The sequence below is a fragment of the Serinus canaria genome, chromosome 5 (assembly GCF_022539315.1).
Source record: "Serinus canaria isolate serCan28SL12 chromosome 5, serCan2020, whole genome shotgun sequence".
NCBI lineage: Eukaryota > Metazoa > Chordata > Aves > Passeriformes > Fringillidae > Serinus > Serinus canaria.
This window is the reverse complement of record NC_066319.1, coordinates 31,050,901-31,063,100: the sequence shown is the minus strand read 5'-3', so window position 1 is coordinate 31,063,100 and position 12,200 is coordinate 31,050,901. Positions and strand designations below refer to the sequence as shown.

The window sequence follows — 12,200 nt, the reverse complement described above, 5'->3', positions numbered from 1 at the left end:
ACTTTTCAGTTTCAAGACCTCAGGACATTCTCCGTGGAAACAGTAACATTTAATCCAGCAAAGTCACCCACAGGGTGATTCTATATCAAGAAGTATCTGAAAAAAAGAGGAAAGGTAGCCAAATTTTAAAATAGTGTCCTTTAAAAAATATTATTAATGTAATAATTAAAAACTGTCTTCCCAATCTTCTCCATGCATATTTCCATGGATTCTGCTGTCCAGATTATCTCAGCATGTTTGAAGGAACAGAGCACAAGTGTAGTGTAGATTCTGCCAAGCACAGAAAAAACCCCACTTTCCAATGCTTCAATACACCTCTATGCTAGCATGTACAAAAGCTGCTGGTAAATAACTTTCCCATTAGTGGCAGCAACCACCGTAATGTATAACAATACTTGTTTCTTTGTTAACTATTCATGCCCTCAGAATTACTCTGCTAACTAGGAAGGTGGATTGCAAATTTTTATTAAATCAAAACTAAAATGATACATTATTTTGGTGGAGAATTCAGTAGATTGCCTCTTGAGCCAAGAAGCAGGATAACTCACAATTACTTCAAACAAAACTGATGTAGGATTTTCATGACTCAAAATGACCAAGACTTGTTTTTCTGACACCTAAAAGTGACACTAGATTTCTGTGACTTTGTGTGTTTTCTCAAAGTTAAAGATTAAAATCCCACCAAAGGATCTCTGTAATTGCTTGAAGTTCACATGATGTTCATATCTGGTTTAGATAAGAATAAAACATACTGTGTAGAAATAGTTCAATGAATCAGAATTTGCTCATAAACACTATTGCTCCTTTAGCAGCATTGTAATATTTGTGTTCACAACTTGATTTTTCTTGTTAATAGTCTTAAAGCATAAATCCTTTCATAATGATGCTTAAGAAAGTGAAGTTCCTCTTTCCCTTAGAGCTAAACTATAGAAAAAAATGACATTTTTTGTAACACCTTGAAAATGTTTTTAAGAGTATCTTTTTAAATGATTTGTGGAAGAGTAAAAATACATTACATTGTCTTCTCTGAGTAACTTATGTGAGACTGAGAAACTTGTAGCTATTCAAAGAGTGTCTAGATAAAGTGATTAACAAATCTGTATATATGCAAATTACAAGACTGCACTTTTTTCAGCGCAGTCTTGAAATAAATTTCAAAAAATTAAAAGCGAAAAGCGTTTTGAAGTAACTATTGTGATAATTACTGACTCCCAATAGGTTATATTACACCAAGAAGGTCATATGGATGATGGTCTCACATTACAAAGATGCCAGCGAGAGGAATCCCAGGCTGCTCGAATCATTCGCAATACGACAAGCTTATTCAGCCACTTCATAAGGTAGTTGTTACCCTGGTTTTAAGGCATTCTGAAACTCTTAAGAATTTCTCTAAGAGAATTGTAATGTCCTGCTTTCAAGGGTTTGAATTTAGAAGCTATTAGAAATATATTTTTACTGACTGAAATTTTAAATTTTGAGTAGTAGTGCCATAAAATAGAACAGTTTCTGTGACATTATTTACATGAAATCTAATACCTTGAAGCCAGAAGCAAGCTGGATCATAATTCAGGTTGAAGAAAACATGCTAACTGATCTGAGACTAACTCTGTTAGTGAGTATGCAGTGATACCTAGAACTTTGAGTAATTAAATCTATAAGAATGTATTTTGTACTGAAGAAATTATTTTGTGGAGTGCTTGGCAGAAGTTTTAATTATGATGATGAAGTGTTCACCCTTCTAATATTTGATGCAATATTTGATGAAAAAAAAAAAGAAAAAGGATTTTTAAATTAATAATTTGCACACCGTATGATCCTGTGTTTTAAACATTATTACTTCAGTATCTCAAGAACCTGCCCACTCCTTTGTATTTCTTGGGGTGAGGATATAAAAGAGAGCCACCTTTGCCAGCAGTCAGTGCCTGCTAGGTGATGCTATTTATAGTAGTCAGGCTGTGGAAAACTGGATTACCACAAAAGGCTGAGAAAATACTTGAACAGGAAAAGACATTATTTTACTGGCAACAGAGATTCCTTGAAATGCTTTATATTTTTACATCCCACCCTTCTTTATGTACTATATGGAATAGATGCAGAAGATTTAATTTGTGTTTAGGATTAGCTGCTAATTTTGGGCTCTTTTTCCAGAAGGCTGTGGGTGTATAATTTCAATAACTGCTAGTGTTATTACACATCACACCTATAACTTTAATGGGATTTAAAGTATCTAAACAAAATCTACTACTGTAGAAAAAGAACATTAATCTTTTTTTCTTCTTCTTGCTGAATTACATTGTTGCTTCTTATAATTTTTTTTCCTTTTTCTAAAAACACATTCTCTCTGTTCATAGCAGCACAGCAAGGGAAATATGTTTCCACTCAGGAAGCTCTGAGTGCTGGACACCCAAATAATCAATATTTGAATGATGTTCAGTTCAGATCATCCATTGCTTATATTCACACATCATACATGTAACAAGACTTAATTTAGGTACCAAAAGAGAACAGGCTGCCACATAATACTGTAAATTACAGTGGGGAAATGATTAATGCTGCCAGTCTTGTTGTTTTCCATAGTGGGAACAACAGAGCACTGTCACCCAGCGCCCTGCCTGTTGAGGAGATGGCTCAGACTCTGCAAGACCTGATCACTTACTTCCAGCTTCCCGAAGAAGATCTGCAACATGAAGACAAGCAAAACAAACTTCGCTCACTCAAAAACAGACAAAATCTATTCAAAGAAGAGGTACAGAGAAAGGGATTTTTACATTATTTTAAGTGTATTTTCTCACAAAGTTTGAGAGAAATCTAGATGTATGTATATTATCATCTAGATACATGCATATGATCTATAATGTAATGTTCCTAGCTGAAATATATATAGATGTAAGTATATTAAACTTGTCACAAGATACACACTCTGTCATAAAATTTGATCTTACTACTTCTAAGCATCATTAAAAGGATCTTATTTTACTAAAATTTCTTTTTTCTCTGTGAAGCTGTACAACCTGGATACTCCAAATGAGTGATAAAACCTGGGTGAATAATGGATGTTATTTCTGTCCTTGAATCTGCCCTGTAACTTTTTACCTCTAGAAATTCTAAGAATGCCAGTTTTAGAGAAAGTATGTATTACATAATTGTTGAATTGCTCCTCTCTGAAAGTGGGGTAACTGCACTTTTGTAGAATTACTAAACATATTTTATGATGTGTTTAGACTCATTTGAATTGTTTCCAGATTTTCAATACTATTTGAGTATGCAATCAAAGTGAAGTTACAAATCTCCTGTAGTATTTAAAAGTCTTTGATTTACAGATACTTCATTGGATAGGAAAATTCCCACCTTTTTTAATCAATGAAAATTCCTTTTTATCTAAATTTAAAGCATTTTTTCCTTATGCAAAGTAGATTTTATATAGAAAAGAATGTGCTAAAAATTGAAAAAGCCTTTATTTTCAGATTTTTATTCCGTATTTTTCATAATACTTAGTTGTGTAAGGAGCCATATGGAATCATTCCCAAAAATTAATTCTTTTGATACAGAAAAATAAATATTCAAATATTTTAATTTTTCAATTGGTTTGTTGTTTGGGATTTTCTTAATTTGAGGTAATGCTACCCTTCCAATTTATACAGGAAAAAGTCTTTAAAAAAGCAATGACCAATGGTTTTTCATGTGCAGTTCACTTTCCTCTCTGTCATATGTGTTTAGGGAATGCTGGCACTCGTTCTAAATTGCATTGATCGCCTGAACGACTACAACAGTGCAGCTCATTTTGCAGGAATTGCAAGAGAAGAACTTGGTGGTACATCATGGAAAGAAATTTTGAATCTCCTTTACAAATTGTTAGGTAAGTTCTTCAAAAACCTTCTAAATTAAAAAAAAAAAACCAAACCCTGAATACCCCAGTGGCATGGAATCCTACCTGCTGCCTCACCACCAAAGAATACTTTGAGTATTATTCAGTTTATTATGTAAATTACAGAATTTCTTACTAATTGTTACTGCTAAGTAGAGTTTCTTGAGCAATGATACATCAGAAAATTAAATCTCAGCCAGGAAAAAGTTCTGTGAAGCATGTCAAAACCTTTTTTTTTTCTACTTATTTAAATGTACCCACGATATGCAAACAGATGTGAATTCTAATTTTAAAAATTAGAAAAACTGGAAAACAGATTTTTCAATATCAATGACAGATTTTCTAGAGCACTGCTATTCAAGAGCAAACTGCTTCTGTGCTGTAGAATGATAAAAATTATAGAACAGAACAAGTAGGTATATGTGTATTTAAATTTCTTATTTGATACCTAGTTTACATTATTCTTCATTTAGGAGAATCTTGTCTTGTGATGGAGATTAAGTATATTCTCGTTTCATCACAAAGGAAGGTAGTCCTGATCCACAGTGAAACAAGGAAGCAGAGAGTCAGGGCAAGAATAAAGGAAACCAGGGGAAGTGTTTTGAAGCATGAGGTTATTCACATAGAACAGACATGCAGGTGCTTCTGATGAAATTGCATTGCCTTAGAAACTAAAATGTTACCACTGGCTGCATTTTACTACAGTCTTATGAGTTTAAAGAAAAATAGGATGAAAAGAAGCTCTCTCTAGTACTCTGTGGACTTTTTTCAGATTTTATCTTGATTTTCGTCTGCCAGTACATTTTGAACACAGTGGTTCTGATGTAATAGTTTCTGTGCTTCATAATAAAAATCATTGACAAGTGAATACAAAAAATGTATTTTTTGTTACTATGATCTATGACTTCTGGAAGGAAGAAAATTACCAGCATTTCTTGAAAGACTTGAATATTGATGAACTTTCAAAGTGCAGTCTGCACTACTGAAAGGCTAAAAGCTGTGCATTCTACAGCACTGTTATCAGAAAGAAGAACTAAACACAAATATGCCAAATCTGACCTCAAGCTTCTGCATATGATCTTCCCACACTTTGCAGGAAGAAACAGAAATGTTTCAGCCCCATGATCATGACCATGCTTGACATCAAGCAAGGGTGCTGGATAGCTTCTATTTATACTTAGCAACAAAATAAAACATAAACAAAACATTTTTTTGCTGAGATTCTTGTTTATCCAGGAGAACCCCTTCAATTTAAAATACGAAGTGCTCCTTAGAAATTATGGCAGCTGCTGATATTCAAAGTAGTGGAAATTCCAATTCTTTATTATGATGACATTTATGGATTTGTCTGTTCATTGTTTTATCAAGTTACTCTAAAAATTGTGTTAAAGTACATGTAATAAACCTTGTTGACTTAAAATGGAAATCTTCTGTTATTAAATGATACCTTGTGTTTTTTTCCAGCTGCTCTCATTCGTGGCAACAGAAACAACTGTGCTCAATTTTCCTGTAACCTTGATTGGCTAATCAGTAAATTGGACAGATTAGAATCTTCCTCAGGTGAGACTCACTTTTACAATGTAAATTAACTATCGGGTCGTGCCTGTTTTGCATTACTTACACAGCAGTTTTCCTTGAAGCCAACAAATATTAGAAAACAAATACACTCTCGGGGTTTGGTTGGGGTTTTTTTTGTTTGTTTGTTTGGGGGTTTTTTGGTTAGTTTTTTGTTTGCTTTTTTCCTTATTTTTGGGGTTTTTTGTTGTTTGGTTCTGTTTTGTGGTTTTTTTTTTTTTAATTGGCTAAAGTAATATATTTAAAGAGACACTCATATGAAATTGTTTTGCTTCAATACATTTGGTATGCTAAATATTACATCTAGTCAGTGCTGAATGTGACCCTGGTGAATTAAGGGACTGGGTCAAGCAGTATCAAGAATAGTGTACCATGAAATTACATGTATTTGTGGCATGCATATAAACCCCATATAGATGTAGCTTATAGGTTTGGGTTTTTTACAGTGGAGTATGCAACAAAATATTAACATACTATACAGTGATCCCTTTACCTCTTCCATTGAAAAGAAGGAGCCAATCTTGCAAATTTCTCAAGTGGTTTTAAAGTTGTGGCTATATTCAAAAGAAATGAGAAATTAATATTTTTATTGTGCATTTATTCCTAATGTACCATGTTCATATCATTACTCCTTAGAAGTTGTTTAGTTCTCTTTCTAGGCCAGAGAACTGGCCTGAAAAGGCCATCTTGTAGGACACTCCTTTACTGAGCTTTTAGGTTGTGTTCAGTGGTGCAGGTGATTTAATGGCAACATTGTTTCTGTGGCCTTCATACAGGTATTTTGGAAGTGTTGCACTGCATCTTGATTGAAAGCCCAGAAGCTTTAAATCTAATATCTGAGGAACACATCAAATCCATTATTTCACTCTTGGATAAACATGGGCGCAATTACAAGGTATGTTTGGGAAATCTAAGGCTGTAATGTTAATCTTACAACAATTTGTGGGGGAAAAAAGATGAGAAATGTCCACATGGAAATATTTGATTCTAATACATTTAAAGGAATAAAATAACTTTGGAGTACACTTGGAAAATTTCTTTGTTGAGATTAAAAGAATGTTTAATATATAAATGCTTTTCAGCAATTTTCAAATACCAAAAATTTGTATGAGAAGTAAGCAGTTAAGAAATATTGGTAACGAGTCAGAACATTGGATTCTATGAGAAAATAGAGTATTCTGGTAGCTGTAAGAAAGGGGGCAGAGTAGCTTGCTTTGTGATTCAGAGCTCTAGAGAAGAAGTGGACTACCATTGCATCCACAGATATAGAGAACTATATCCTGCAAAGTCATTCCTAAGTTGAGTAATAATAATAGCAGCAGAAAAGAAAAAAAGTAAATTGAGACATCAGAAAAATAATCGAAATATCTGAAAACACAGGTGTTCTGAAGAAAGAAAAAACCCCTGAGTTTCCAGAAGATATACTGGATGAAATTAATTTAGACATCAATATGCAATTTATTATGATAGAAGAAGGTGAACAGAGTTTCTGGCTGCAACCAGGATGACATCACAACACAGACGAAGATATAGGTTTTTGTGTGATTTTCTGATGTGAGTTTCCTTCCTCAATTAAAATTTTATTTGAAAGACTGATAACCTCGAGGAAGAACAGAGGAAGTTTTTGTGAGCTGAAATTACCTTCTCTTGTAAATCACTAATACAGAGATCCTAGCCAGCTACAGATACAGTAAAGGAGAAAAGAATTTTTAAGCAGGGTTAAGGAGTATGAACTGATATAAGTAGGCATAAGAAAAAAGTTGGAATTACAGCAGGAAGTTTATCTTACTATTTTTATCTCTTAACAAGATTTATGTATTATGCCAGTCACCTAGAAAGAACTTTTTGTCTGAAACATCTCAATGTAGATCTTATACTGAGAACTTAGAGCAGGAACCGAAAATGTACACAGGAGAAGAATTATACTGGGTAATGGATTGGTTCATTTCCATTTGTACTGTCTTTGGCTATACCTCAGCAAGTATCGAAGTGGGTGGGAAGAAATAAATTCTGCTCCACAAACAGTATATCTTGTTCTCCTGCTAGATTAGAGATTCTGTTGAGATTTAGGAAATAAGGAAAATAATGAGCAAAGTAATCCTGGAAATTGAGTTGAAGGTCTTTTTAAAATAAAAGCCTTCTGTCAGAATAGAGTCAGCATATTCACAGAGGTTATTTAAACAGTTTACATGTAAAGTCTGAGCTGCTGGTAATAATTAATGTGACTAAGGTGCTTTAGAACTGATTACTGTTCAAAGCTTATGTGGTTCTTTGAATGATTATCCTTCTGCTACATGGTTTCTGCAATAGCAGAGATGGTAGAAAGGAAAATTCTGGGATAGTGTTTAAGCAAATATATTAGCTTGAGCAGCGTAAGCTGTCAATGGTGGGTTTGTATTCATTTCAATAGTGAGACAAAAGGAGTAGCTAAAATGAGTTTCATATTCTGCTGTTTCTGGAGTTGTACAAGAGTAATAACATAATCAATGGTGTGAAGATGTGTCTTTTGTCATGGAGGTGGTGTGTAGCAATCTAGACCACTTGGGCTCCTTGCTCAAAGATTGTTTGTCAGAGGTCAAGTACACAGTGAAGCTTCTCTGTTTGTTTGTGAAAGTGTGCAGCTTTGTTCCTCAGTATTAAGCATCATTATTGTTACTGTGTTCTCTCTTCCAAAACCTCCTGCTCCAGTACTCTGTAAGAATGATATCAATCTCTTTCAATTTTCGACTCAGAGAAAAAAAATCTAGTTTTAGAATAGCATTTTTCTGAAATTCTGTTTTGCTTTATAGTGAGCTTTTAAAGCATCTTTCATTTTATAAAAATATGGAGTAATTCTCAAATTGAAAACATTGTTTCCAGAAGAGACTCAAAAGCAGTCAGTCTCATTGCCATCGAGAATTATCCACTAATTTTGCACAGGAATTTTTTTGGGCTGCAGAGTATTTATCAAGGAATTTAATTTTATATTGAAATTTTGATTGAGATTTAATTAAAAAGTCTCAAAGAATTGGCATAAGGCTGTTTTAACTGTTTTGCCTGATCAAAATGAAAAAAAAAAACAATCTTAAAGGAAGGTTTCTGATGCATTCTCAAACCCTGTGCACTGATTTTATGTTCCACAAATGTTTGATATCCTCTATCAGTAGTACAGACTACACTTGGTCCATCATGTGAAAAGTATATAGAAAACAATAATGTTTGTGATATCCCTTCCTTTAGGGCTACTCTGAATTCAAATTTAGGTGACAACTGAATAACAGTGTATGCTCATAGCTGCCTTTGTCTTACTACTTCTGATTTTTCTTTTAAGGTTCTCGATGTGCTTTGCTCTCTCTGCGTCTGTAACGGAGTTGCAGTCCGCGCCAATCAGAATTTGATCTGTGACAATTTATTGCCCAGAAGAGACTTACTTTTGCAAACACGTTTGATTAATGATGTGACAAGGTATAGTGATGTGTTATATTTGAAAAAAATATTTCTGTTATATTAGAAAAATTTGAATTTCCATAACTTCATAATTAATTGAATAAAAAACTGTAAACTAAGAAATATCCCAAAACTTTCAATATTGAGAAACACACCTTAGGAAGTGATAATGTATTGTGTATTAACTCCTGAAGAAATAGATTTTTACTGACAATATGGCATTAGTATGGAAACTGGCATTGAATTGAAATTGCTAATTCATAATCAGAGGTGCTCTAAAATGGAACCATGAAAGTTGCTTGTTTCTGAATCAAAACAGGGAACAGAGTATGCAAACATACTCTGAAGTATTTGTGTATTTTAAGAGTACTTGTGTGTTTTTACTTGATTTCCTGGCAACCTCACTCCTGGTTTTGATTTTAATGAATGATCTTGTCATTTCTCTTTTATCTGTAAGTTTTTCAAAGCATGGAACCTCTACCTTAGAAGAATGGTTCTACAGCAGCTTTATTAATTTATGCAAAGTGATTCACTTAAAAAAACATTATAAGCAAACTGTGGGTACCTATACTTCTATCATACTTGTAAAGAGAATTTGACAATTATACTGCAATATAATTCCTATGTCACACTTAGTGTTTACACTAACTGGCTTGCATTTTCTTTCTTAGCATAAGACCAAACATATTTTTGGGTGTTGCTGAGGGCTCTGCACAGTACAAGAAGTGGTACTTTGAGTTAATAATTGATCAGGTTGATCCATTCTTGACGGCTGAACCCACCCACTTGCGTGTTGGATGGGCCTCTACCTCAGGTTATGCTCCCTATCCTGGAGGTGGAGAAGGATGGGGAGGCAATGGTGTTGGTGATGACCTCTACTCTTTTGGGTTTGATGGCCTTCATCTGTGGTCTGGTAAGTACTTTGCGAGCTACCACTTACTTTTACAGTTAACACTTATCTATGTTTACCTTCCATTTTATATTTATATTCCATAATATTTCATAGTGAGCTACATTCAGAACTCCAGGTTGCCAAGAAGTTATTTAGAAGTTCAGATCAGACTACTTGTCTGAGATGTTAGCCAATATTGAATTATACTAATTAGGCTTTTTAGCAGATTTCCTCTGTTTTTATGATTTTGACCGCAGAATGGCATTTTCCACATCTGGATCAATACTGACTTAATTCTCTCTGTCCAAAATAAATGGATGTATTGATCTCAGATAAATTAATTCTATACAAATTGACATTTGCATTATTATTTAACTTTGAATCTACAGTTGAAGGAAAATGATAGGTTTTTTTAACCTGCTGAGAGATCCAACAAATTGAATTAAAATTTTGATAAATAGTTTCATAAAAGTTTTGTCAATAAAAATAATAATTTCTACACTACTACCAACTTCATTATTTAATCTTTGTATGTAGAGTCTTTAATTATGAACTACCACATTATTTTTTTCATCCAGATTTCTCTTGCATGCATAGTAAATGACTGTTATTTTTTAGCTTGCTCAATATGTGGCCTATGTTTTAATGTGCGATTTTCAATGCATGTAGACTAAAATCTAAAATCTAAAACTAAAACTAAACTAAAATCCTTAGTTTCCCCATATTTCTCAGTGCCTTTGAATGCCGTATACATCTAGGTATTCTTTATTTGCTCTGAAAATAATAAAGTGGGGCCATGCAAATGAAAGATGTTTTAATGAGAATTTATATGAATACACTAAAGTAGTTTATTACAATAATGCTAATAATTAATAATCTGAGCATGTTTCCTTTATCAATGATATTAAAATTTTTCTAGCATTGGGTTTTGTATATAAAATATGTGTGTGCAGACCCAAATAATTTAGTATTTTATTCCAACACTACTGAACAATTATCCAGTGTCAGAATTTTTTTTTTTTGGAGAAGAATAAGAGGCATTTGTAACCTACTCCATTAGATATGGCTGAATAAATAATTTTTAAAAATTAAACCTTCTTAAATATTCTGATTCCTAAATTTTTTTGTCCTAGGTCGGGTACCCAGAGCTGTTGCATCTGTCAATCAGCATTTATTAGCATCGGATGATGTGGTTAGCTGCTGCTTGGATTTAGGTGTACCCAGCATTTCATTCCGCATTAATGGACAGCCTGTACAGGGAATGTTTGAGAACTTCAGTACAGAAGGGTTTTTCTTCCCTGTCGTAAGCTTGTCAGCAGGTGTAAAGTAAGTACAACTTAAATTTAGTTGTTTTTGTTGCTGTCTTATCACACAAATATTGTCAAAATTCTAGTGTGATTTATTCTGTTTTGCTGCTTCAGTTCTGCCCAAATAGCAGCTGGAAGGAAGGCAGGGAAGTAATGATTTGTTCAGTGATGATTTCACTTAAAAGTGTCATGTGAGCCTGTAAACTATTTGATCAAGTCACAATGTCTGGACAGTATTATTTTATGAGTATTTGGTGACCTAAGGGAAATTAATTTTGTTTCATTCCAATTATCAGTGGAAAAAGCATGTTAGAAATGCAGTACCATATTTTGCACTAATTAAGGTTCTCACTGGCTTTCTCAGCAGGGAGTAAATAAACCTAAATCATCATGAAAACTGATACTGTGTTCACAGTAGGAAACAGAACTGATGAGAAGCAGTTTTGGAATCTCTTTACTAATATTCCCCATTTCTTACCTCTTCTTTAGCTAAAATGCTGAGATTCAAACTTAATGTACACAATTTATACCGTTGTCTGTGTTCAATGAATTCAGAAAATCTCCTGAAGAATCAAGCAGAATAAAGGAGGGCTGGCAAAGGTTTAGTAAATAAATTTCATTTATTCTCCTGGAGTGACCCTACTATGTAGCTGCATTAATACAAAGCTTTTGAAAATATTAATTACTTTTTAGTGCAAGAAATCTGCCAAAATTGGCGTAATATTTTCTTTTTCTTCATTCTTATTTGATTTTGCTTTTATATTTTGTGAGAGCATGTTTTTTTTTTGTCGTTTATAGTAACATTATAACTGATGTTAACAGCAGATGTATGTTGTCATCTGTGTCTATTACTACCAGAGAAAATACTTCTCCATGGGAATCCTGAATTCATGAGTTAAGGAGGGTGTTCCTAGGTCTTTATTCTTTTTAAAAATGTGAACAAAATATGCTGATTTGTTCTAATATTCCTATAGGCTTCTGGTCACTCCATCACAAAAGATGTAGGGGTTAATTCCTGGAGATAACAGGATTTTTTTTTCCTTTTTTTTAGTGTTTGTTTACCTCTAGATTTCGCTCACTTGAGGACCAAAGTATGCTGGCTGGATAGTTTTTGTCTTAGCTGTTTTTCCTGGTA

The 12,200-nt window shown here is 33.5% G+C and overlaps 1 protein-coding gene across 1 annotated transcript in view; it reads left to right on the top strand.

Annotated features, from left to right (window-relative positions):
• The window catches only part of RYR3 (ryanodine receptor 3), a 192,448-nt gene that overhangs the window by 70,964 nt on the left and 109,284 nt on the right, over positions 1-12,200 (top strand). Inside the window, 8 exon segments of the mRNA XM_050974944.1 lie at positions 1,219-1,340; positions 2,578-2,746; positions 3,718-3,856; positions 5,330-5,425; positions 6,217-6,335; positions 8,751-8,884; positions 9,538-9,779; positions 10,892-11,084. Of these exon segments, the coding sequence (XP_050830901.1) occupies positions 1,219-1,340; positions 2,578-2,746; positions 3,718-3,856; positions 5,330-5,425; positions 6,217-6,335; positions 8,751-8,884; positions 9,538-9,779; positions 10,892-11,084 (1,214 nt within the window).